General features: G+C 41.2%; 1 protein-coding gene across 1 annotated transcript; it reads left to right on the top strand.

Moving 5' to 3' along the window:
• On the top strand, nt 1-27,868 carry smad3a (SMAD family member 3a). Its single transcript, XM_070839916.1, has 8 exons — nt 1-833; nt 19,093-19,286; nt 19,639-19,773; nt 21,060-21,185; nt 22,054-22,266; nt 22,414-22,551; nt 23,109-23,253; nt 25,258-27,868. Exons 1-8 carry the CDS (start codon nt 631-633, stop codon nt 25,379-25,381), a joined length of 1,278 nt encoding a protein of 425 aa, XP_070696017.1. The 5' UTR covers nt 1-630; the 3' UTR covers nt 25,382-27,868.

Genomic DNA, 27,868 nt, shown 5'->3' with positions numbered 1-27,868 from the left:
AGGCAGGGATTGTGCAATATCAGTGCAGCACATTTGGCCAGCTGCTCATACTGGCCTTTCACAGGTCTGCAGTGCTGTCTGAAGCCTGAATAGAGACTCTCAGCAGCAGCTCTTGCATTTGCATTTGATGCAGACTTCTTGTAGACTTCAGCCGGCAGGACCCAGCACCGCGGATGACTCTGAACTCAACAAAACTTTGCCGATCGAGGGTTGGAGCATCCGGTGGAAAACACCAACAAAGTGCCATCGCTTCGGTGTTTGAGCCTTTATCGAGGTAAAAGTGTACTTTGCGTGAGACTCGGGTTGTTTGCGTTTAAAATAGCCCCGGCTTGCAGGAGTGCAGACAGAACTAGGTTTCGCGGCGGAGTAGCACTAACACCCACAGCGCAACACACTACCGGTGCACACAGTTCACCGCTGAGCTGGAGCCAGGCGGACAGAGTGCGCTAAAACTGGAGGCTTTAACTCCGGGATGCATCTCTGAGGCGTTTAATAAACACCAACAATACGTTTTTAGCTAAATAACACTTCCATCTTCGCTGTTTGGACCGTCTGAAGAGCAGCCGTTCGCGTGTTTTTGTCCAAACCGACGGACTTCCCGACACTGGAGGGACTTAACTGAACTCAAACATGTCAATTTTGCCTTTCACTCCCCCCATTGTCAAAAGACTTTTGGGCTGGAAGAAGGGAGAGCAGAACGGCCAGGAGGAGAAATGGTGTGAAAAGGCGGTGAAAAGTCTGGTGAAGAAGCTGAAGAAGACGGGACAGCTGGACGAACTGGAGAAAGCCATCACCACCCAGAATATCAACACAAAATGCATCACCATACCGAGGTGAGGAGAGTTTGAGCGCCGTTTGAACGGTGACCGTGAACTCAGCATCTTAGCTAGCCGAGCTCCAGCTGAATTTACACACGTTTAATTAACCTCACAGCTTCTTCTTTTTTTTTTACAGTTACCTTACATCTATTTTGTGTAGCTTGTCATGGTCACTTCACACACAAACACACACACACCATCCACACTTAACTGAGAAGTTGACATTTCCACTTCCTGCCTCGCGTCAGTGTTTCAAACTCCTCTTTGCTTTACGTTTATTGTACAGTAGCATGGAGGCTCAAAGGTAAAGCTTAACGAGCTAACATGCGTCCATAAGGAAAGCTAGCAAACCATCGCTCAAAACACCTCGTCAGTGAGCTCCCATGCCATCGCATGCACACTTAACTTCGAGTGGGCTGAGTCGCTGAAAGATTTTTTTTGCAGGTTATTGCGATCAAATTGCATTTTAAGTGAAGAAATCTTGTGTAAAGCGAGGGCACAGTGTGTGCATTGACTAGCCAGCAGCGCATATGTAATGCAAAAGCACAAATGGAGTCCGAGTTATATAACTTGGCCTTAATCTGGGACGCTTTCTAGCGCTGTGGGTTAGTGTTAGTGCGTAGGCGAGTCTGTGGAGCTGTGGCTCTCCTTTCAATGCCTCTAATGCAGCCATTTGTCTGTCAACACAATTCATTGTCAGATGTCAACCACTTATTATTTACTACAAATAATCAACACCGGCATGCTACAGGAGTTAGTTTTAAGGATTCACTTCTGTTATGAGCAGTGGCTTTTCTCCCCCGTGACAGACAAGAGCCTCAGAGCTGCTGTTTGTAAACACTGACCATCTCCTCTGAAAGTCTTCCTCATTTTAGCCCCCAAAATGTGTGTATCATGTTGGTAGATGTGGACCTGAGGGTTTTTCACACACACACTTAACACACTGCATTGTGTGAATTGCATTTCTAGATATAAAAAAGACTTGTTACATACATTTAGCTGCCAGTTGTTTTAGTACACAGCTACAAAGATTTGTCAGTAAACTGCGTAGTTGACTGACAGAAATGTAATTTGCATTTACAATGACAAGCGATTGTTTTGAAGAGAAAATACCAAATGTAAGATTCTGATGCTAGTCTTTGTCATAAATGATTGTAAACTAAATATATTGTGTGGATCAAATTAATCACAACATTTGAATTCATCTCACTGGGCTGCTTGAAATGCTGAAAGGCATTTTTAACTATTTTTTGACATATAGACCAAAGAATTAATCAATTAAACGCAAAATAATTAACAGATTAATCAGCAATGTTAACAGTAATTAGTTGCAGCCCTGAATGAGGGTAGTACACTACAGTACAAATGAATTCTACAGCCTTCAAAGTGACAACAAAGTTGACTCAACACTTCTGTATAACAGTTTCAATATTATAATCTTTATGATTGTGATTTACTGCAGGGGCATCATATCAGAATGCATTAGTTTTAGTCAGGTGTGACTCATAAGCAGGCAGCATTTTTTTTTATTCTCTCAAGTTTTAAGTAACAAATAAAGGATTCGAACATTGGCTTGTGTCCACAAAATTTCACTTGCATGTGTGGGCAGTTTAGATTTAATAGCATACTATGTGTCGGATGAAAATTGAATCCCCACGCAGGGCACTCCCACATTCTTGATTGCCACAAGTGTGCATATCACAGCTTGCACGGTCCTGGCCCAGAATTCAGAGTTAAGCCTACCCGGAAAGTTGAATAACGTTTGCCATGATCCAGGTTTCATATTTCCCACCACTAATGCAGAGGGGAAGAGGTAGAGTGCATTAAGATGACCCCAGATCAGAGCTGGCTGTCAGTGTGGGCTAACAGTGTCCCTGGAGAGCTGCTGTTTCTATTAATTCCCCCACGTTCTGGCTTGTTGACAGCAGCTGCCTGCTTGTTCAGGCCTGTCCATGGGGAGGTCAGCTCCTATCTCTGTGACACATGAACTCCCTGATGAGGCTCATCGCTACCCCTCTAGATGACAGTTTGCCGTGATGCTGAGTGCTGAAGGAAGCAGGCTCTGTGTACTGATTGAGTCAGAAGCTGCATCCGGTGCTGGAATAGCAAATCAGATATCTGTTGGGGTAATTTAAGGTAGGATTGTTGATACTGGAAAAAGGGAGAAGAAAAGGTGATTTACACATCACATTGTATCATAGCAGGCCAAATACCAGGAACCGATTTGGAAATCTCAAGGCTAATGTTTTCCAGCCATGTCAAACAAAGTTAATGATGTTTATTGGTTGTTTCCAAAGCCACTTCTTCCTGTAACTTTTGTCTGTCAAACCTACAAACCAGCAACAGATCAGCTTGCCAGATGTTAAAAATTAGATGCTTAGGAGCTTTGGGGAAGCCAGCTGTCTGATTTTAAACGGCTGTGACCTGCGAGGCGAAATTTAAAATAACATGATAGCCTCTGGTTAGAAGCCACGGTATCGCATCTGAGTGAGTTTGGTCGAGACACAGTTATTTCTGGGTTGGGGTGGTGTGTGGGTGGTTAATGTGGGCGGTGTGTGTGTGTATGTATGTCCCCATATGTTTACACTGGAGATAAAGCCCCCGTCCCATGAAAAAACATTAGCACTAGTCACTTTGACTCACTTTCCCACTTCAAGTCTGATACAAAGGGCTTTTACAGCATATTAGGTTTTGTCCACCTCTTGGGCAGGACTACAGCTTCACTTGCCTTTTAGGTCACTGTGGTTTTGTTTTTACTTTTTTGAGGAGTACTGAGCAAAGTGAATGTTAAGGCTCCTGTCCAAGTTTAAGCCTTAGTTACTCAACAACGAGCAATTGTGGCGTTGTGGTATTGAACTACCCTCCCTCCTTTTCTCCCTGTTTCTCTTTTTGAAATCCACTCTTTCTGTGAGCTGTAAACTTGGGTTAGTCACAAACATTGGTATGTAAAGTGCGTCAAGCCATGAAAGTCTACCAGTTTCCGACGGTTGAGGGGTGGATGTGAAGTGTGGTAGCCTGCTCTGCTTGAGCGTGACAGGGTGACTAACAAATGACTTTCTCAGTCTCTCAGTGCATTTACAAACAGAAGCTAAGTGTCTTTCAATCACACCCGTGGGTTGGTAATTACCTAAGGTGGCTATACTGCTGCTGCCCAATAGCCAAATATTTTGACATTGAAGTAACAAAACGCTGCAGGACTCTTGTCCTTCTCTCTTAAGTAGTAAATAGCCACAAAGTCAGAGTCAGGGAGAGGGAGGAGGTCAGGTTGGTTGGACAGGTCAACAAAACGTCAGACTTTAACTTAAGCTTCCTGTTTCCTCCTGACAATCCATGTTAGTTTCTTTTAGCTACAACCACGATTGTTCCCTAACCTTAACCAAGATGATGAAGGCCCCTTAACCGTAAGGAAGTAGTTATTTTAACTGAAACCACAATGTTCCCTAACACTGACCAATGAGTTATTTTAAACCGAACCATAATTTTTGTGCCTAAAGCTGTGCAAACCTTGATTGTAGTGATGTCAGATTGGGATACTGTTTTAAGTTTTGCAAAAGTGATTAGTTAACAATTTAGACAGCACCAACATTTGACGAATCAATCCGTCAATCTACTGCATCTACTTTTCTGACTCTCAGTTTTGTTACTTACTCCACTTTGCCGTTATTGATGGTGCAACTATGGCGTACTGTGAGTTTCTAAATTTGTCATTTCCTCAACGCACAATATTAGGCCTGTTTTTTGGATTGATTGCACACACTTCTGACACAGGCTGCACAGGCCTCTCTTGTGTTTAAAGGAGACTAATCATATGCCCTGTATCAGAGACTCAATTATAGTCAAGTGCACCACTGCACTGCTTGGCTGACGCTTTAATGTAACTGGGAAGGCCACCAAATGTTAGTTAATATGTGCCAAAATGCATAAACGTGTCTTCATTAAAAAAAAAAAAAAGTCAGTTATTGATTTCTGATTTAATAAGGAATAGCAGTATTAACATTGACCCTCACCAAGCAATGTGCTTATCGTAGGCCTAAATAGCAGGCAGGCTACGAAAGCAGACTGTATTATTACTGTCAGGCATGCACTGGTTTCTAAAAATAAAAAAATTGTTTGTTTTGTTCAACCAACAGCCCAAAAAGATTTTTAATTTACAGTGACGTAAAATAAATAAAAGCAGAAAATCTTCATATTTGAGAAACTGGAGCCAGCAAGTGTTTTGTTTTTTGCTTAAAGGGCATTTTGCTGATTTTCAACCACATTTGTTGAGACAATCAGCGGTGAAATGCTTCTTTGATTAATGACTTTAAATAACGATTCTCTTGATGGTGATTCATTTCAGGGTAATCTACTATTCTATATCAGCACTTATGTTATGCAAACTAATCGCGAGCATTTAGGAAGCAGTGAATGCTGTTAAGTGTATCATGGCCATTACATTTAAGTGGCAGATGGACTCTGAAGAGCCACTATGAAAAGCTTTGTAAGATGCACTATTTTTGTAGTAATGATTCAAAGTTACTCTGACATTAAAATTAGGAGGTAACTGATAAACAATAGGGCTGCTCTCCAATAGTTGTCCATAAGTTTGTCAATGAGAAGAGTTTTAGTGGATTAAGTTTTCATTGGTCCCAGTGTGTGATCATTTTGAGGGGGTTAAGGATGACCCCAAAAAGGAGACAGTCTCCTTGCTTGTTTTTCCTGACACATTCAGAATCATTACCACTTTTGGCTCGCTTTGTGCGTGTGCTTGTAAAACGTGTTTTTTAAAGGCTCATCCCTGGAATGAGCCCTGGAACTCAAACCATTTTTTGAGGCCCCAAAAATAAAATTCAATTAATATCATAAACCCCAAAAATGAAATTAAATTAGTATCATTAACGACAATGACAAGTGGACAAATGGCTTGAACTAATGACTACTGGTCGACTAGGGGCAGCCCTAGTAAACAGTATCATCTTGTATCATCTAATCATGTGTGCCAAATGGAAATTATTACATGAACATTGTGTACCCATCTGTTACAGTCCTGTCATGTTTGAACAGAGAACTATGTAATGAAGCCAAACAGCCCTTAACAGAGATACAAACCCATTTGTGCCACAGGTTCTATGTCTAACAGTGGTTTAAAACTTACAGAGAAACTTACAGAGCAGTAAAATAATATAAATTTTAGTAGCAGTTTATTTAGGGAACACTGGTGGTATATTAAAATAATAATTGATGAGGTTGTGTGTATCAGTGTATTGTGCCTTTCACAGAGCCTGGGGGAGTGGATTCCTCACTCCTACCTACCTTAACTTTCCCTTGCGTTTGGGCCAGTGCAGGGGAGTGCTTTCGTCTTGTCCACACACATCCCTCCTGGCAGCAAGACGACAGTCTGATTCACACCGCTGCATGTCAGGGCAGGAAGGAGGGAGTGAAGGAGTCCCAAGTACAGAAATAAAAGATGGGATAAGACACGGAAAGGAGAGAATCAGGACTTATAATGAGAGGGACTGCATCCATGACAAAGGGGGATACTGCGCAGTGGCTTTTTCATATGCATGTCTTGCCATTCACAGGCCAAGACTCTGGTCTACAACTGTGTTTCCATGTATGTCACTGCTAAACAGGGTTGTTGAGATTCATAGAGAACAGTACAGACACTTTGGTATATGTTTAGAGAATTTCTTTTATTCATTTAGTGAGCCCATGAACATTTTGTGCCAAACCCAGTGCTCCTCCAAGCATGTTCAGGTGTGTTTGTGATCCAGAACAGCACAGTTTACGACTGAAAGAGCTAAAAGTCAAAACCTTTAGGAACTCCATAGTAGCCTTGTGGTAATCCTCTAATTATAGAAACCTGTGGTCACTATGTCACACCAAAAGAAGAGCTCTGTCAGACTTGGAGTAAAACCTGGTTGGGATTAGACCCGGACCCTAAACGGAAAATGTATGTTGTAATGCAGGGGATTGAATCTCAATCCTTTTTTGTCACTGGCAAAAGCAACCAAAAGCTGGCATAAATGCTGCGCAGATTGATTTTCATTTCCTTATTAACTGATCAAATAGATCTTATTTAACTCAAAATGGTGCCAAACATGCTTTTATTACTCAAAGAAGATATCTTTGGTCTCATTACTGAAACTTTATCATATCAGCTCTTTCAAGCCTTGCCGGATGTTGATTCATTAACAACAGCATAGATGAGAAAGAGTTTATCAGCCAGGGTCATGGTGTAGAGTTAACAGCTTGCAGAGAGGGCAACGGTCGAACAGGAGAAAGTGTGCAAGAGATAAAGATGGAATACAGAAGAGGAGTCAAAGATTCCCAGTGTTGTGTCTGGTGCTGGAGGGGAGAGTCTGTCAGTGTTGTGGGAGAGTGTGCTTTAACAAGGGAGGATGACACATAAATGATAGACAGAAAGAGACAGAATAAAGAGAGAGAGAACAGCAGAGGTGAGATAAGGGACAGACATTTAAGGGGATCAGAATGTGAAAGATAGAGGTAAACCAGAAAGCCAAGGGTTTAGATGTAGGAATAGAGGTGCACAGAATATTTGGCAAGAGGCAGCGTGTTGGATTCTCGAGCTTATCAGACGGAGACTGTGGTTAGTGTGGTTTGCATGCAAAAGAGAAACACGCTAATAGCTGAGATAGAACTGGTTTGTTTTCCAGCTAGACAGCAGTTCTACATCAAACGAAGTGCGTGTCTGCATGTGTCTGGTTGACAGACTGCATTAAACACACACAGACACACACACTGATGCTACAGTGCCAAGAGGATATTACTTATAGCCACACTGCTTCATAGTCCACCTGCTTAAACACAGCACATACATACTGTATAGGGGTGTCACAATTTAGATTTTGAATGAAAACTTGATTGAAATTAGCTTTTGATTTTGATCATCGAAATTGTGACGCACTATACAACACTTCAAAGACGACACAGTGTAGCTTACTGGCAGCCTACTGCTGCACTTTGGAGACACCAGGGCCACTGCTGGAGTTGGAGATGACAACAGAAACAACAGAAATGGAAGATCCTCCTCTGCTCCAATAGCGGCCAGTGTCTGTGCAGCCTCCACTGGTCATGCAGGGTCATGTGGAAGTGATAGGTATTAGCTTGCCAACCCCTGGCAATAAACCAAAAAGTGCATTTTACAATCCAACTTCCATTCTTTTCTCCATAAATCCACCAGCAAACCACCCACTGTCCACATACTGTCATAATGCATCAAGCATCACCACTTAACATAGCCAACAGTCCTATGAAGTCTGTTCATTCTGTTACTTTAGGGCTACAACTATTATTTTCATTATCTATTCCAAGGTAATCTCAACAAATGTCTCATTTTGTCCACCCAGAAGTCCAAAACCCAAAGACTTACAATGTACTTAAAAGGTAAGACCTGGAAAACCAACAATTCTCACACTTGAGAAACTGGCAACTGACACAGTTGTGTGAAAACTGACTTGACGTGAAAACTTGATAATCAAACATTTTCTGTCGACAGACCAATAGATCAGTGGAGCACCTCAAGGTTATATATGTATTGGGATTTCCTCTCTGAATCTTTCCATGCTGTTGTCTTCCACCTTTATCTTAATTATGCGTCCTTGTGGTTTAAAGTCTACCATCTCTGTTTTACAGAACGCACTCTCTCACTTATGTAGCTTTCATGTCAAGACACCTGAGTCATCTGAGACAGCATTGTTCGACACGAACGCGATGCAAGACAGGTCACAGAGAGTTTATGTGTGTTTTCTGTCTGTGTGGTTGGCTGCTCCAATGATGGTGATAAGTCGGGTTCCTGTAATTGTTTGATTTGTTTGACAGAAAGGGAATATTGCTGTGAGTCAAGACAGATACATACACTAAGTGTGTGTGTGTGTGTGTGTGTGTGTGTGTGTGTGTGTGTGTGTGTGTGTGTGTGTGTGTGTGTGTGTGTGTGTGTGTGTGTGTGTGTGTGTGTGTGTGTGTGTGTGTGTGTGTGTGTGTGTGTGTGTGTGTGTGTGTGTGTGAGTTACAGTACAATAGCTGTGTTATGTGATTACCTAGTTGTAACCAAATGGTTACCTCAAAAAAAATGAAGGGGCTTCACCTGGCTGCTACAGCTGGGTAATAATTAAATGTAATGGTTAACTGTTTTTCAGTTGTCATATAGTGATGGTATCATAATATCGCAATATCTCTGCTATTTAAATGAACAGTTATGTTTGACAAAAGTTGGTATGAAACCGTTTATGGACAATTGTTTGAAAGGTTTCATTTGAAATCTCACTCAGTTACATGAAATATCATGCAGTGTCTTTTGATTTAGATTTTACACTATGTGATTTCCTGTACATCAGCTATATAGTGTCTTAATATACTTATTAAAAACAAAAACTGACTACCTCATTCTGACCGTTCCACTGAGGGGACTAGTGGAACTAGTAGCATATGGATTTTATGTCATTGTGTGTCTGTGTGTGTGTGTGTGTGTGTGGTTAGTCAGCTCAGAGGAATGCGCTCTCTGCCTGCCGGGGCCTTGAGGAGGGCGTGGGCTGCTGTTTGGTTTTCGGCTTGCATTAGGGGTGGAGGGGGTTAGAGAGACAGCTCTGCCTCGACTTGGCCCTGGCCCTCTCACTATCTGCGGGGGAGTGCGCGTGCACTAGACAGAAATGCTCACACACAGTCATATACACACAGACACGTTTACCAGACAACAAGCCTCCCTTTGTGCTCCACTGGCCACTACCACCACCACCACCGCTGCTGCTACCGGTGCTGGACTACAGCTGGATCTGTGTGGGAAAACAACTTGATATGAAGGCGCAGGGGTTGAAAGGAGAGGGGGGAGAAAACTTTTAAGCCACAAGTACACGTGGAAGTCTTAAAATATAGAAACAGAGTGATAGATGGCTGAGAAGGTTGGTAAAAGTTGGCTGATGTTGTTGAAGGTGAACAGTGACCACCACTGAAGATACCACGACAGTGTAGGACCCACTAAAAAGAGACATGAGAAGCCCATTACAGCCAAAGTAGAAAAACCAGAAACTTAAGTCTAACTAAGGGATCCCCACACACTTTACTGTTAAAGTCAACAACTATAGCAACACTCGAGACGGAATCCCAATCATGACTTTAACCTCAGCAACCTCATCAGAGTTTTTTCAGGATTTGTATAGCGTCGTACTGTTAAAATGCACCCTTTGATCAAATTAGTCGTTCGTATGTATTCTCCCGACGGGCAAGCAAGTACTGGTGATATTTAACCATGATTTATTTTATCTGGACTGCTGGGAGCCCCGGGTGCTCCCGTTTCCTCCTGCAGTTAAGAAACATGCAGGTTGGGTGAACTGGAGACTCAAAATTGTTGATCAGGTGTAAATGTGAGGGTGAATATTTATTTTTTTTAGTCCAATAATACACTGTTGATCTTTCTGATGCAGGGTTGGGTATCACCGCATAATTAGTTGCAAATCTTCTTTACTTATTCTTTGATCAGGTAGTTCCTGATTTAAACCCAAATTTGACAATTTAAAGGCTATATGCCTATAGTTAGACAGCATGTCTTGTGTAGCAAATGAGAGAAACTTCTGTGCTCCAGCACAGAAGTTTCTATCAACACTTAACCAGTGATTTAAACTGTGGGAATGACTGAGGTTAGCCTACCATTTGTGGCTAAAGTTACTGAGCAAACAACATTAAAACGAGGCTCCAAAAGTAACAGGAATGGTTGACTTTCTAGTATGAAAAAGTCATGTAAAATAACAAACGTGCCATAAATGTTATGTAAAAGATAATATCAGAATCTTAAATTAAAGTGCTTAAAGAAGCTCAGATGATTTTAGCCTAAGTAATAGTTGTAACTTATCATACAGAGTCAACGTCAGCTGTTTATCAAATCACACCTGGAGGTTTTTTTTTTTTTTAATGAAATTGTGAAACTTTGTTACATGTGGGCTATGTGTTTAAAAGAATGAACAACCATTAATTTAACTGGACTCATAGACCTACCTATAGTTTGCCCTACTGCAGGAAAAAACTTGACTGGAGAAAATTTTATTGATGACCTGCAGCTGGAATATTTTCAGTCATTCATCATGTCGATGCAGAAAGAGAGAGACGGGCTGCTCAGCTCATTGACTATTAGCAGTAAAACTAATGGTTCCCAGTCCTCTATCGTCCAGACTATGTTATGTGTCGCCTGTCTGCTGGTTTCTTATTTCACATTAGGCCTTCCTTCGCTGGTCCCAGCACACTCCAGCCCTATGATATCACCTGTGGGCCACAGCCGGACTTGCTTTTCTCTCACACTCTATTCTTGGTTCTCTTCCTTCACCCCCCCCCCCCCGTCTTTTGTACAGTCTGATGGCTTTTCCAGAGAGAGTGGGAGGTGTGTGTGTGTGTGTGTGGACTATGTTCCTCTGTGAGAGTTGCACCACTCCTGGAAGGGAATCATAAGCTGAGATTTGAGCATTTTTCTCTCAGTGATCAATGGTTCAGATGGCAAATGGCCAACAATGATGAAATATTTGTTTTACGCAAAAAAATCTAGATAAGAAAGGAAAATGCCGTGAAAAGTTTGATTTTTGTGAAAATGTCCATGTGAAAATAAAACTTACCAAGAATAAGTCTAATGTTTTACCATCTGTCCCTTAGTATCAAAGAACAAAGACTTAGGGACTGCAGCAAATTTATTATTTTCCTCATGGATTAGTTGTTTGATAGTTTCTCAGTTAACTATGTTTGTTTCATTGTTCGGTCTCTGAAGTGTTGCTTTTGGTCCAAAACCAACAAGATATTCAGATTGATATCATATTTAGCAAAAAAGCTTCAATTCTTCATATTTGAGAATCTGGAACCAGAGAATGTCTGAAATGATTGATCAATTACTGAAATAGTTGCTAAATAATTTTCTGCCAGCCAACTAATTGATTGACTAATTGTTTCAGCTTTACTTTTTAATGTTACTATTTTGCACCAATTTAAATATCTGAGAAAAATCTCTAGTAATGGTACAAGATGTATGAATTTATTCACTGCCAGGTGCTTTAGCAGACCAGAATGCAATGCAACCACTAGACATTACTTTGTTTTTAGGTAGGGTTGTTCAATATAAAGATATATATAACATTATGAAATAAATTCTTCACCAAATTCCTAAAATTTATTGTAATATTTGATTTACATAATCTTGATTTGGTGCTGCTGTTTTGGGCATTCACTTGCCTGGATTATCTGGAAAAAAACACTATTCATTATAAATGAAATTATTGTTTTCAAAATTATTATTATTATTATTATTTTACAATTTTATTGCCTCACAAGCAACACACCCCCTACATTATTTTCATACATGGCTGGTTTTGGTCTGAGTGTATTGTAATGCAGTCCAACACATGAGTTAAACAGAACTGAAGGGTTTGTAGACGTCTGGCTTTACAGTCCTTCATCCTGACCAGGGCTGAATTTGGACTCTACCCAACAGCTACTTCCACTAGTGAGTTTAATTTAATGTTGTCTAAGTAAGATAATAACCACGTCCCTCCAACCAACTGAAGTGGGAGAGCGAGTGAGAAAGCCTGCAGAGTGGTTGGCTACAGATTGAACTGATATTATTTAAGTATTTCTGTATAATTCTTCGGTTGTAGGTTCTTTTGAATAGTGGCACAACAAGGGATTAACACTTAATTTCAAAACGATTTCTAAAATGCACTGAACTTCACAGATTGGTGAACCAGCCGTGTGTCAGATTTCAAAACAAAAACTTTATTGGAGTCTCCTCTCCTGAATTAGTGAATGATTTGTCTCTTCACGTGTTGTTATTGGAAGTCAGCAGCCCTCTGCTGAATGTCATTGGACTGCAGCCCTGTTGGTCATGGCTCAACAGACTAGCCACAGACTTTTTAAAAGGCACAAAGGCCATTTCAGCCCTCCACCCCCACCCTCACCCCTCACTCAGCACTGGGGCGGATGCAGGGCGGTCAGATAGTGGGACAGTGGGACAGACGGAGGAGAGGGAAGGGGGGGTTTAGGGGCCCGGTCACAGACACTCTGAGCTGCCCTGAGCTGCTGAGACAGTCTGCCAGCCCTATTGTCCAGCAGCACCCTCCTTTCTTTATCCATCACCCACTTTGTCCCCCCCTCCTCTATGCAATTATGGGACAGATTGTGACTGGAGGTCCTGATGTTTACAAGCACTCATTGGTACTTAAAATATCTAAAATCATTTAATTTCATTTTTGAATTGAACACAAGTGTGTGTCTACTGAACTAAAGTTTATATAGTACAACCTAAAGACAACAAACTCAGTAAACACCAAACAAACTAGACTCTAAAAGGCGTTTAGCTTCTCACAGTGTTTGCTGGCATCTTTTTAGCAGGCTCAGACTTTCATTTGAGCTTAAAGCTTGGCAGATAGTTGTAAAAAGTCCATGTCAAAAGGTCTTGGCCCTTAAGGAAAGAGTGAGTGTGTGTGCGTGTGTGTGTCCGTGCATGTGTGTGTGTGCGTGTGTGTGTGCGCGTGCGCGTGTGTGCATGTGTGTGTTTGTTCTGCACTGCTCAGAACATCTCCAGCCTGAACACACACACACAGTGTATATCTTTGTGTCTTTGAGCGTAACTGAGCATGCCTCAGAGTGTTTGTTTGGCCCCCCTTCTCCCCAGCTCAGTGAAGCTCAATCTGCTGCGTCTGAGTCTGTTTTATGAGTCAGCCAAACACACACACACACACACACACACACACACACACACACGCGCACACACACACACACACACGCACCCACACCCCTTAAATTTGTTTATCTGCTCCTTTTCACTTGCATCCATGTATCCTCAATTTCCATTCAAACACCCTCTTTACGCAGATGATTACAAAATGTGTGTATCCCTTCAAAGTGTAGTTATTTGCTCTCACTCATACCTTTGTGTGTGTGTGTGTGTGTGTGTGCGCACGCACTGCTTTTCACACACAAACAGAGCTGGTTGGGCTTAAAGGTCAGGTTCAGCCTCAGCTTAGGGTCATGGAGCACAATGATGTTGACACAATTTCCCCTGTGGCAAAAAATCCATACCAATTTGTCCCTTTCATTTTTGGACATCAATTTCACTCTGACTGTCTCTTGACAGACAAACGTCAGCGCTGTGGCTCTCGTTCTCAATTAGAAAGCAAATCAAGATGGCTAAAGATGACACAAGCATGTTTTAATGAGCCTTACACGTTGACTCTACAGATGGAATGAAACATTGATGTAGAAAAGTAGAGGAAGGGTGGGATATTTCAAGTCATCACTAGTGCAGATCAGCTTTCATTGAGGCTTTTTTAAAACAATCTTTTACAGTAAAAGTCTGTTTTAACTAGTGTTGAAAGGATTAGTCAAATAATTCTAATTATATATAATTATTTTCATAATTAATCAATGAATCAATGAAAAGTTGAATATTTTTTCTTTTTAGAGCGTTATAAAAGAAAAACAATCGATTAATTGAGAAAATAATTGGTTGATTGGTCGAAGCCAGCCACAAACGCTGAATCTGCCTTTTCCAGCCTCAAACTGCACACTAGATTTTGAGGTGGTACTGGTACACAGAAAAACTATTTTACACAGAGTCAGTACTGCAAAACATATCTTAGGCAATAGAAAATAACACCATTCTTTCATCATCTGTATCCATCAGAGTTTTCTGTGAGTTTTGCCTCTTAAAAAATCTCTCAGTGGTGATCTTGGTTTACCAGTTTTTAGTGCTGCGAGGAAGAGGAGAGGAGCTGAAGGTTGAAAACTGCTGGCCTGAATTCTTGGAAGCCTTCAGATCCCACCCATGACCTTCAAATCTTCAGTCTGGAACACACGCACACACACATACACACACACAAACACACACACACACAGAAGCCCAGCAGGGAATTCTGTGGGGTCATAGTTCTCCCCCCTTCTGCCTCCCTTCTGCTACATAGCTGAAGGACTCTGAGCTCCAAATCATTTTTAAAGTGTTTTGCAGGATCTGAGGTCGGCTGTAGACCGTGCTACTGGCTCTTCCACAGCAGGCTGAGGCTTGATGGTGGTGCAGGAGTGGTTTTTACTGTCAGGGAGGTGTTTCTCATTAAAGTCTCATTCAATGTGCCGTTATAAAGCGAGTAATTCAGACTGAGAAGGGCATAGCATATGTCTGGACCTGTCTGTGTGTTTCATGTACACAATGTTTTGTCTGTTGCTGCTTGTTTTTTGCTTTTTCTTTTTTTTTTTTTGTAGATAAATTGGAATAAAATAAAATTACCATATTATAGAATAAATGGTCATAGCCTGTGAATACTTTAGAATATACCTTTTAACTTAAAGGTACTTAAAGTTTCTTACCACTAGCAATGCTATGGAGCAATATCTTTACAAATGCACATGTGACATGGTACGCACTCCTGCTGTCAATTTCACGCTATTCCACTGATCAACAGTCGGCGGTAATGTGCACAAAAAATAACAACAAAGGCAGTAAAGAAGGACTGTTAGTGTGTACAAGTGGATGTCCACAGTTCACGATAGGGTTGACACAAAATGAATATGCAACTATTCTGATCATTAAACTCTGAAGTTGTTTTTCAAGCAAACATTTGATGGTTCCAGCTTCTCGAATGTGAAGATTTACTGCTTTTCTTTTTGTTGCATAATTGTAAATTTAATATATTTGGGTTTTGGACTGTTGCTTGAACAAAACAAGACACTTGATTACATCACTTTTGGCTCTCGGATGTGATAGATACTCCAAGTTTTAGAGGATTTTGTCTTTGTCTTCTTGAAAAAAGATTAGGCTGGTTTATGGACTGCTGTTTTTGTGCCCCTGTATATCCCACTTAGACATTGTACTGCATGTATATAAAGGAACGTGACTTGATTTGACTCTTCATTACCTTGGAATAATTAATAATACCCAAGTAGGGGATATAACTAGACTTTAAATCCCATTTTTGTTTCCCCATTATTACCTTCTGCCTGAGGACTGGTGGTGTTGGTTGTTGTTACTGCTATATGAAGTCACATTCAGCGTTTTTTTTAGTTGAGTGTAGGTTGCGCATGTGCAGTTCAGCTATTGAACTTATTAGTGTGACTCACACCATACCTTCTCTGCAACCTAGTCTTTAAAAACACAGACGGGAAGAGGTTGTACAAAGAAGGACACTACGTACTGTGGGACACCAAATAGTCAGTAATGCCACTGCCGTTTGTGCATGTCTGTCTCAGCCCACACAGAGTCTAGCCCCACCAAACACCCACTCAGCAGCAGGGACCTAACACACATACCACTGACATCAGATCAGTCCCGTCTGGCCATCTAACACATCTGCAGTCAAAGAGTTTTTACTTTTTTAATAATTTCTGCTCCAAAAGAGTAGGGGAACACCTTACAGCATAACCACAATAACCCTGCATTAAATACCCCCACTTTAAGGATTATAATGCACTATTGCCATGGAAACTGCCAGAGGGCTATTGTTCCAACTTTATGGTTATTTTTGATTGCACAGTTTGAGCTGCTATTAAATAAAAATCCTATTTCCTTCTGTCAGTGTTGTGAGGGTCTACATGTGGTCATTGCTCCTCTTCACAAATGCACTTTTCATGTGTTTCCCTCATGTCGTCATGAATCTTTTGGAGCTGTCTTGTAGCAGCTATGCAGTTAACATCACCACAAGCTACAATACAGTCTTAAAATTGTTTACAAAAGTAACATCTGCTTTACAAATATAATATTTATTGTAAGTTTTTCTACTTGATTGCATAATAATTCATGGTGTTCCTGTGTATTTGTCTAATCTGTTTAAGTATCCAGCTTGTGCTTGTGGGAGCAGCCAAATCTCTCAGTATTGATGAATGCTTTCTCTCAACACCACGATCAAACGCAGAGTGGAGGGCCGACGCTGTTGTCTGTCCTTGATTTGAAAGCTTGAAGTCTGGGAGTTCTTTGTTCAGGCACTTGTGTCTGTGTCGCCTGTGGTATCATTGTGGTGGACGTATTCCATTTTTCTTCTAAGCCATGATATAATGGATGCATTATTACTATTGTTATATGATACTGTTGCTCTCTTCCCCTTTTGATGTGTCAAGCAGTGATAACCTGCATGACGTTGTTATGGCTCATGCTGAAAAATTACTTATTACTAAGAACACATAATAGGGACAGTGCAATACACCCTATCAGAGCAAGAACACATTCCTCTTTTTATTATGTATATATGAAGAAAAACCTTCTCTTTCATGTGTTATGGAATGGCAATAAAAGCATTTCATGGTTGAGGACACCTCTGCTTTTAACTTTCAGTTCTCTAATGGTGGCTACTGAACCAAGAAGGTGTAAAGTCCCACCAGTTCATCAGCTGCTTTTACCGGGAACTTACTTCTCACGCTTCAGTCATTAGATGCTTATAAAGGGATTCGCTTAACCACTCACTGTGACTTTCAGCATATTGGGAATATTATCATATATGGTTTGTAGGATGCAGTACAGTTCATCTGAATTATATTGACTTATTATTGCATTTGGTCACTTCATGGTGCGACTCAGCTGAGCAGTAACACACCAGATCTCACTTGCAGACTTTAAGGACCAGCTTTCCTCCTGTGATAGTCTCCTTCATCAACTGTTTGCTTCTCTATGCTTGTGTGCACAAGTACTCAGACACCATTTACAAATTCAAGACACCCTCCCCCTCTCTCCAACACACACACACACACACATACACACACACACACACACTCCGCAGCCTTTTTTAAAGTACAGAGACGGTGAATGAAAGCTATTGCCATGAAAAATTAAGACGCCATTCTCTGCTTGCTGGATGTACAATGGTTGACCCAGATGAGGCACCACTGAGCTTTCAGTAGTTGCACAGTGCACAGCCTTGTTTTTATTTGGGGACAGACATTTGTCCTTCTAAAGGGCTTTAGCTTATGCCTTTGACCCTTACTCTGTATTTGTGTGTGAGTGGGCGATACTGAGAGATAGAAGGGACATATGTGGTCTGGTCGTTGCCTCTTGCATAAGATGATGAGTGTTTGTTTTTTTCTCGCTCTCTTTCATGGGTCATTGTGCTCAGAGATTATAGGCTACATCCCCATTATGACAATCTGCAGCGTCAAACTACTGCTCATTACTATTTGGCAGCCTAAATCATCATCCTGCCAACAGTATTGTATACTGAGTGCAGATGTTATACAACACAATGAAATTCCTGTTCTACATGCTGTGATCTAACTGGATGTTGTTTATTATTAGACATCACCTCATAGCCAGTGTGCACACAGCTGGGGCCCTCATCAGTAAGAGGTAGTGCCAGAGCCCTGACTTACCAACAATAGTCAACACCACACCTAGTGTTTGAGCACAGATTTGTGTATGGTGAGTTTTTAAATGAAGTACAGTTGAAAAATCTCACAAAAATTCTCAATTGCTCTAAATCGAAAGAAAAGTTTGTATTTCTGCACAACGTCAGCACTGAATTTATTAGAGACTAAACATTTTGGTCATGGACCTTCGTCAGGTATCAGTGTTTAATGTGAAACACTGCACAAGCAAGCACATTTTTTTCCAACATTGTCTTTATTATTTTTAACAACAAACAAACATTTGTGCGTGTGTACATCCAGATAGGAACGCTTAAAACCTTAGGTCCACCCCCAAAATATTAAATAATATATAATACAAAAAAGCAAAACTAGACAAAACAAAAACAAACAATAAAGCAAAACAGTGTAAGTAAGGACATTTGAACATATCGGTTGGGGGGCAGGTATATCTCAGGTCAGTATAAAAATGCTAGGCGGCTCTTGGACAGATTGGGACACTGCAGAGTGAAACAGCACATTTATATTAAAAGCCACAGGCTGTAACAACCAATCAAAGAGGAGATCCAAATCTCACACTTCAGACAATTACCACATCAGTAGCTGTGAAAACCATCCCAAAAATGAGACAAACAATAGCTCAAAGTCAGAGAGGAATACAAATGAAAATAAAGAAGGAAATTAGATGGCAATAAAAAATATTTAATTAAAAACAAGGAACAGGAACAATAGAATTAAATACTGTTAATGGCGTGAAGTAAATAGTGTGATATTGCACATAATATCAAGCTGATCTGAGGTGAAAACTTTCAAGTAAATAGTGATATAGAACATAATGAACCATGACAACATGTCAAAAAAAACAAAACATTAATTTGTTGCTTTAAAACGCATATTTTTAACATCAGTATTTCAAACAAAAGGTTGCAGGTTATTGACAAACCCCTGTGCCTCTTCCTGTCTGCAGGTCTCTGGATGGCCGTCTGCAGGTTTCCCACAGGAAAGGTCTGCCCCACGTCATCTACTGCCGTCTTTGGCGCTGGCCCGACCTGCAGTCCCACCATGAGCTGCGGGCGGTGGAGCTGTGCGAGTACGCCTTCCACACAAAGAAGGATGAAGTGTGTGTCAACCCGTACCACTACCAGAGAGTAGAAACACCAGGTATGACAGCTTGGAGTGTGTTTATCTCTTTTTCAGGCAGATCAGAGTTTTACAGTTTGTACAGATTTATTTCTCTTTGCTGTCAAGGCCCTTTTATGTGAAATTATTTCATATACTTGTTTTTATCTAGAGAGCTTACGCAATGTTTGTCCTGTGATTTATGGCACACATTGTCCTATGTTATTGTTTTATCGCACCATTTTATTGTTTTGTTATGAAATTGCTTTGCAGTACTTAATTGCTTACTTTACTTATTTATTCATTTAATGAATCCAGGCATAAAACCGATCACTATTGCTATGTTCTAAATGTTTTGTGTGTGTGTGTATTTGTGTCTATGTCCATTATGCAGTACTCCCGCCAGTGCTGGTACCCAGACACACAGAAATCCCCAGTGAGTTCCCACCTCTGGATGACTACAGCCATTCAATCCCTGAAAACACCAACTTCCCTGCTGGTATTGAGCCCCAGAGCAACTACATACCAGGTACCAGCATGCTTCCCCAACATGACTCACACTTAGACAGACACCCACTCACATTCACCAAGAGTTGAATGAGAGTCTTTTATCATGCTGAGTATCCACTGTATGCCAGCATCAGTCTCTTGAAATTATACATGGACATGTTGCAGGCAATACATCACATTGTTGTCTTTCTGTTTAGTCAGTTTATCGCTCAGCCAAATCTAAGATGCTACAAGAAAAGTAGATGTTGTGGACCATTAGTTACTCACACAGTTGGGATCGTTGATTTTGGGTTAGCCACATAAGGGCTTCTATTAGTTAATCTGCCCTTTAAGCCTCTGACAGCCGTGGCTGGGGGCATCACGTTGTCAGCTTGTCCGTCTGTATAAGCATCCATCCCATTCTCATGAACACGATACACGAAACACGATATCTCTGGAACAGTGTGATGGAATTTCTTCAAATTTTGCACAAACATCCACTTGGACCCAAGGATGAATTGTTCAGATTTTGGTGGTCAAAGGTCACTGTGACCTTGAACGACATGATTTTGACCATAACTCAAGAATTCATATTTATATGGTGTGAAGAATTCATATGGTGATTATGACAAAATTTCACACAAATGTCCAATAGGATAACATGATGGAGTGATGACATTTGATATCCAAAAGGTCAACATCAACACATCATAATACACTTTTCTGGCCTTTATTCATCGCCATAACTCAGAAGCAGAAAGGGAGATTGTGACCATATTTCACATTTGGTCAGATACTAAGTTAGTGACGCTAATCTTGGGTGCCCACTTGAAACTGTGGTGATTGTATAGCTCTGTTCCTTCCTGAGGGCTTCAGTGTTGTGAGTCCAGCCCAGTTTTTTTTACTGATTTGGACCCCAAGTTACTTGTATGAGTCCGCCCTCTTTGCTTCCTCTTTGTGGATCACAACCAGCACAGGGGCCCCCTGTTTCTCAACTTGACTGCTTGGCAGAGGCATACAACTGAGAGGCATTCATTTTAGTTTGTTCCTAAATTGGGCACTGATAAGCCTGAGTTCAGACACAGTGATACATGTTTGCAGTTGATCTGAATAGGTCAACAATTGTTATCCAACTTGGCCTCAGCATTCTCCCAGCCACAGTTAAACACACACATTCAGTGGAGATGACTAGAGTTTATTCTTTTCATTGATGTCTGTCTGTGTTGCGTCTCAGTCAGCTACTGTACATATACAGCAGAGATTTCCAGCAGATCTGTCTTGGAGAACTTTGCCATGAATGAGAGTTAATGTCTCTGTGTGTCTCAGAAACGCCACCACCAGGCTACCTCAGTGAGGATGGAGAGACCAGCGATCACCAGATGACCCACAGCATGGACACAAGCTCCCCAAACCTGTCACCTAACCCCGTTTCACCAACACACAGCAACTTAGGTAAGACTATGTGTGTGTGTGAGTGTGTGTTTGTGTACTTTTCTGTCTGTCTGCCTTCACTTACAGACAAATGTTTCAATAGTGTATATCCCCAGTGGGAATTCTGTGTTTGATTTGACTCCATTTTTGTAAGAGGAAACCAGATGATGAAAGAAGCCTTTGTCTTCCCCTCACCATGTGAACTGTTCAACAGGCCAAGACACCATTCAGCCCACACTAACATCAATGACAATATCCTACGTTTATTCTATCAGGATGGAAAATCGCCAGGGGGCTTGGCCGGAAAGCTACTGGTGAAATAACAAAATCACACCAGTTTAATTTGGCAGTGCCGTCCAGCTCTGTTCTGGACTTCAAAGCCAAGGACAAAATATTGAGGTTGTTCGAGAGTGGCCATGTTGAGGGGAAAAAGAGCAAATTACCAGAAACAGTTGAAGTTACTGAAAATTATCATGGATGAGCCTGTAATTTGACCATTTAGGCTCCAGCGTCCCACCAGTGAGGGTTGAGTTTCCACATGTAGTCTGGTAAAAGCTTCTGGGAAACAGCGTATGGCTTTGACAGTTTGTGACGCAAGCTCAGCCTAATGTTTTCTTTAGTAGTGTTTTTCTTCCCCCTCTATGTCCACCTCAGCCCCTTTTCTCCCCACATTTTACCCGCTTTGCCTCTTCCCTGCTTCCGTTGCTCTTCATTTCGATTTTCTCTCCCATCTATTCGGTTTTGTGGCCATTATTTTACTCATTTGCATCCACTTCTAATCCTGTTAACCTTGATTCCTTTCTCCTGTTACACATTTGTTTCCTTCCAATGGTATTATTTCAAGCATTAAATTTCTTATTGATCTGCACTGTATCTTTTTCTGTGTTAGACCTTCAGCCAGTGACATACTGCGAGCCGGCTTTCTGGTGCTCTATTTCCTACTACGAGCTGAACCAGCGAGTAGGAGAGACCTTCCACGCTTCACAGCCCTCGCTGACAGTGGATGGCTTCACGGACCCCTCCAACTCAGAGCGTTTCTGCCTGGGCCTGTTGTCCAACGTCAACCGCAATGCAGCTGTGGAGTTAACACGCAGACATATTGGTAGGACTCACGATAAAATATTACCTGATGCTCCTTTTTTATACCAGCCCTCAGACATCACTCTACATTTGTAACTACTCTTCATGTCTCCACTGTGTTGTGTGAATTCTGTCTGAGGAGTTTGTTGTTCTGTCTGTTTTCCTAAAGGCCGTGGTGTGCGGCTGTATTACATCGGGGGAGAGGTGTTCGCTGAGTGCCTCAGCGACAGCGCCATCTTTGTCCAGAGCCCCAACTGTAACCAACGCTATGGCTGGCACCCTGCCACCGTCTGCAAGATCCCTCCAGGTGTGTGTCACTCTGACAGAGGCACCTTTTCCTATGTGTTCATTAGAAAAAAAGTCCAATATAAAGTTATGCTGTCCCAAACTTTCACAGCTTAGTGTAGTCTTCGGGGAAGGAATATATATTTGAGTACTAGATGTTGCTGACGGACACACATCTCCTTCAGATGTGGCTGTGTCATTACGTCTGTGAGCAGCAGAGGCCACATCTAGCTGTTTGCTTACCTTCACCACCATAGTCTGGTTAAAAATATAATTTTTTCCTCTGCATGGTGGGCTTTGTACTTTAACTACAGGATTTGCAAAAGTGTTTATTGTTTTCCCCAAACACAACACTTCTAAAAGTTTTGATAGAGGTTTCCTGTCAGAAGCAAGATGTTAACACAAGCAGTGTTTTGTTGTCTGAGTCACCAGCCCCCTTCAGACATGCAGTACATGGCTGTACGTGAATGCCAAGACAGAGTTCCCTTTAAGACAAACCTTTTAAAGAGCTGTAAATACAGTAAAACCAGCAAGTTGTTGTGACCTGACTTTTTATCGTGTCATGGTTAACCTTTTCAGGATGTAACCTGAAGATATTTAACAACCAGGAGTTTGCTGCCCTGCTGGCTCAGTCAGTCAACCAGGGCTTTGAGGCTGTGTACCAGCTCACCAGGATGTGCACCATCCGCATGAGCTTCGTCAAGGGCTGGGGAGCCGAGTACAGGTAAGCTGGGTTAATGACAACCACTCACTCATTTCCTGCTACAGAGATTAACTACTGAACAGATGATAAAACCCACAGCCAACTTGTCGGCAGCATTATAAGCACTGTTGTGCAAAGATCAAGTCCTTAGCAAGCCCTTATGTAAACACAGACACTAGAAACAAACAGAACGTGAATCACATCCCACAATCCAGCCGCCCCCGCTCCCAGGCATCTGCTCACACTCTGGTGAATCCGGTGTATGACGTCGCCGAGCCCTCATCAATAGAAACAGGCCCCCGTTGGCATGCCAGACTATTTTTAAACAAACACACATGTGCTGTGTCAAAAAGAGATGTCAGACTTTCCCTCCTCAATCTCCTCCCTGTTTTCCACACAGTCTGACTCACTGATAGTAAGAGAGGAGGAGACGGAATAGAAGGGGAGCAGATGATTGGCTAAAAAGTTGGCTCAGCGCAGGAGGTTTCCTCAGGGGGGAAACCTTTGTTCTGTGAGCGCCTGCTCCCCAGTCCAGTTCAGACCAAATTCTGACATGTGGAGACACTTAAAAACAGGATTCAGGTTACTGGACCAGCCAGTCCCCCCTTCTTTACCTCCACCCACACATCACTCTCTGGACTTTCCCATGCTGGCGGGTAGTTGTTTTTCAACTCTGCTGTCCCTTTTACATGTTCTTTTTGAATTCACTAGAAATAGACAACAAAATGACAGACAAATGTAAAGATGAATGAGAGATCTTACAAAACCTATAATTTTTGCACCCAGTGTGTTCAGACAGAAGCCTATTTCCAGTACCCATGAAACAAATTATATAAACCAGAGGGAAATCTTGCAGCTATTGGCAAGTGTCTGTTAACTTAACTTACCTTAAATGAGGTAAGTAAAGTCATTTAACCTCATTTATCTTAAAACTAAATCAAATGTGCAGTTTTGCAAAAAAAAACAACCAAACTGAAAATGGCATTCATCTTTTCCTCTGAACCTGTTGCTGTGTCGACTCCACACAGCTCTATAGTGTCAAATGTGATTTGTCAGGAAAAAAAGCACAACACAAAGAAGTCAGTGGCAGAGCACAGAGGCAGAATGCGCAGAGTTATCAACCACTCAAACCAGTCTGGCTTCACTGTGCCTTTGTGGCTTCTGAAATCTAACCTCTCTTTTTTTATTTCACAGTGCATTCTGTAGCACAGCGTCTGCAGTGATTTCTGCTGCTGGTCTTTCATCAAACACTTAAAGCATAAAAGCTCTCACTTAACTCCACTGAAACTCATACGTTATTTTATTTTGAATACTTTTTACTCTCCTCTCCTCTGTGGGAAAAGCTGTAAGGGTTTTCGCATAAAGGCCGTAGGGAATCAGGGAAGAGCCAAACGATATGGAGATCAAGAGGTTAAATGTCTGGGATTTTTTCTCTTTAATACAGCCTCTGCCTGTCTTTTGTTAGAGCATGTAAGTGGAGAGACCTTAGCTCCACTTTTACATCCTAACTTTTTTCAAATGTTTATAGAATAAAGGTTACAAATGTTTATGACACTGAACTTCCTATTTTCAGTTGCAGTATATGATTTTCTCTTAAGCATTGTTTGAACTGCAGAAATACATGAAGGCTCGTAGGTTTTGCTCAGGTCCTCACATTTATTCTGATTGAACTAAAGTCATCACTTTGTAGATGAGGAACCGATAAGATGGATCCATATAAAACAAAATTATTGTAGACATGAAATATAGATCAGATCTGTGATAGAAAAGAGGGTTGGTTTTTCAGAACTGAACACTCACAGGCATATGTGAGAGTAAGTCCGTATTAAGTGCCATTAAAATGTGTTGTGACTTGTGTAATGAATAGAATGTGTTTTTTTGTACTGTCAGCTACTTGTGTCTGCTGTACATGGAGGCTGAAATGAAAGTAGAGTAGTCTGACTTTGCTGAAACTTGACGTCCTGCCCTAACCCACTGTCCCTGAGTGCTTCACATCTGTTTCTGCTCTCTGTGTGCCTCTCTCAGGCGACAGACGGTGACCAGCACCCCCTGCTGGATCGAGCTGCACCTGAACGGCCCCCTGCAGTGGCTCGACAAGGTGCTCACACAAATGGGCTCCCCCAGCATTCGCTGCTCCAGCGTCTCTTAGGGAAGCCCTTCATCCACACCACGTCTCCTGTCAGTGACTAAAAACACACAGACTGCATGCAGACAAGAACTGCTACACAAGTACGGAACGACGATGAGCCCCATCCCTCCCAATTCAGCCAGTCCTCAATCTGTAACTTAGTCCTTCCTCCCCACCAGCTGTCCGTAGCACTTTTTATATTCATGTTGTTTGTGGCAAAAGGGGACAAGTGCAGTAAAACAGTACCATGTTAATATGATCTCCACAGTTTGTCCAGAATTATATTGATGGCAATTTTTAAATCTTTGGCATCCAAATGCCAGAAAGGCTGTAGCAATGGGAAGAGTTTTTTCGGTTAAGAGATTCTTACATTCTTTCCTTATTTTTCATGATTTGAATGTTTTTTGTACAGATGTTAAAGTGGAGCTGACAAAAAAACAACAACATTTTTTAAGCATTAATAACAGTTTTGTAAAGCATGTGTAAGATCATGTTAAAATGCATTTCACTTGACTTTGTTTCTGTATTTGGGCATTTGATAGGTTATGAAGACATTCACAAATGTGACCCAGTGAGATTGAGAATGAATAATGTAATGGGAACTCATCCACCGTTTGTTAACGCTGTGTGAAGGAATATACTGTAAGGAAGCAGGAATATTAGTTTAAGTTTTCATACTGTCACTTTATGCAGCCTGTGTTACTCTGACAAGACAAATAACATGGTGTTAAACTACGCATTGGAGTTTAGGACAGAAAGAAATGATAAAGCAAAGTATCAGTCAAACTTCACATAAACCTTTTCCCCCCATTTGAAAGTTATAAACCACTTGAACCACGGCCCAGAACGCAGTCTGATGCTTCAGGATACTTCAGAGCAGACAGGAACTCTTTAAACCCACATAAGAGTACTTAAAGATAATGGCATTCATCAAATGCCAAGAGGAGGATGATGCACTTTTGTACAATGTTGATATTCAAGTAAAGCAATGCCATTCAATGGCAGTTGTAGTTCACAGCTGCAATAGTTCTTGTCAGAGGGTTATGTGAAATATATCCTGCATTTATTTCAGGAAGCTTTGCCAATTTGCAAAATACTTTTGCAGCATTGCATTGTATTGTGTAGTGGGTAGAACATAATATGCATTTAAATAGAACTTGAAAACATCTCACATACTGTATTATTCTGCAAACTTTCAGTTAAATTACAAATTGAACACACAAAATGTAGTTGGGATACTTGTGTGCGTGATATGAGTACTCTGCAAAAGGCTGTGTAAAGAGAGCAGGAGAGATGCCTTTGCTTTTTTTAAAAAAAATGTTTCTCTCAGCAGTCCGTTATATTATTCTTATTTCTATCCAACAGTTATATTGACTTTTTGCACACTCAGGACAGGTAAAAAAACAAACAGCTGAATTGTGTGAAAAACCAGTGAAAAGGACAGATGCGTGACTCTCGAGACGTATAAGTCTATTTTGCTACCGATTATTTTTGTAGGACAATAAGGTGATAACGTGGTGACGACTTTGTCCGCTCTAAGTGTTTTAGCATGAAATACTGCTAACAGGTCTGGGGATACTAACCTTGTTTTTTTCTACCTGTGAAGACGAGGCAGTTTGAGTACAAAGCACAGCTTTTTACAAAGGGAAATGTTTAGAAATCTAGAGGCATGTAAATAACAGAAGCTTATCAAAATCTGATATCCCTATTTTTTTAGGTCTATGTACATGTAGTACATACATGTGTTATAATGTGACCATTAACCTTTATAATGTTGGTGGTTTTGGAAACAGGAGAACAAAGAAGAAGCTCAAAAATGAACAAAAACAAATGTCGAGTAAAAGCTATTGCTCAAATAGACGAGCATAAGCTTATCTTTGGTCCTGTTTCCTTTCAGCCACCCACTGTGGTGGAAGTGGATCGATTTCCTTCTGGCTCTACAACACTAGACAAAGACACAGTGGGTGGGTGAACACATTTGGCTTCTTTTTTCAGTACTTATTTACATTAACCCAGCTTTTGATGTTAATGCCAGCCCAGTGGTGCTACTCTTTAACATTGTAGGGACTCAAAAGAAACACAAAGCCATACGATTTTACTCTTAAAGCTGGGACAGATTTTGATCTCTGTTAAATGACGACTTTTAAACCTTCTAACTGTAGTGTGGGATTGTTTTCAGAAACGGTAGCATCTACCAATCTGAGACAAGACAGCTCTTTGTAGAGCTTCTAGTGTCCCTGAACGCAGCAGTCCTGATCCTAATGGGCTCTTTAACCCCATGGTCAACATAATTACCCCAGTAGGGAGTATTTTGCAAGCAAATTTGTCATTTTTATACACTCTTCAAGTTATAATGCTTGTGCTTTTCCCCCTTGTTTAAATTGTTGACTGTAATCGTTATTAGTCGTGATTTATGTTTTTGTGCTCTGAATTGGTCTTTTTAGATGTCTTGTATAAAATTGTACCCTTTATTTTTCTCTGCCTATAAAAAGTTGATGTGACGCTTTA

Source organism: Pempheris klunzingeri, chromosome 1 (genome assembly GCF_042242105.1).
Source record: "Pempheris klunzingeri isolate RE-2024b chromosome 1, fPemKlu1.hap1, whole genome shotgun sequence".
Classification (NCBI taxonomy): domain Eukaryota; kingdom Metazoa; phylum Chordata; class Actinopteri; order Acropomatiformes; family Pempheridae; genus Pempheris; species Pempheris klunzingeri.
Note: the sequence above shows the minus strand (reverse complement) of the source record. Positions and strands in the feature narration are given on the sequence as shown.

Excerpts from the sequence above, each read along its gene's own strand:
- smad3a (XM_070839916.1), top strand. The coding sequence starts at position 631 with ATGTCAATTTTGCCTTTCACTCCCCCCATTGTCAAAAGACTTTTGGGC. Across the intron at positions 21,186-22,053 it reads ACCAACACACAGCAACTTAG|ACCTTCAGCCAGTGACATAC; the intron begins GTAAGACTATGT and ends TTTCTGTGTTAG. Across the intron at positions 22,267-22,413 it reads GTTAACACGCAGACATATTG|GCCGTGGTGTGCGGCTGTAT; the intron begins GTAGGACTCACG and ends GTTTTCCTAAAG.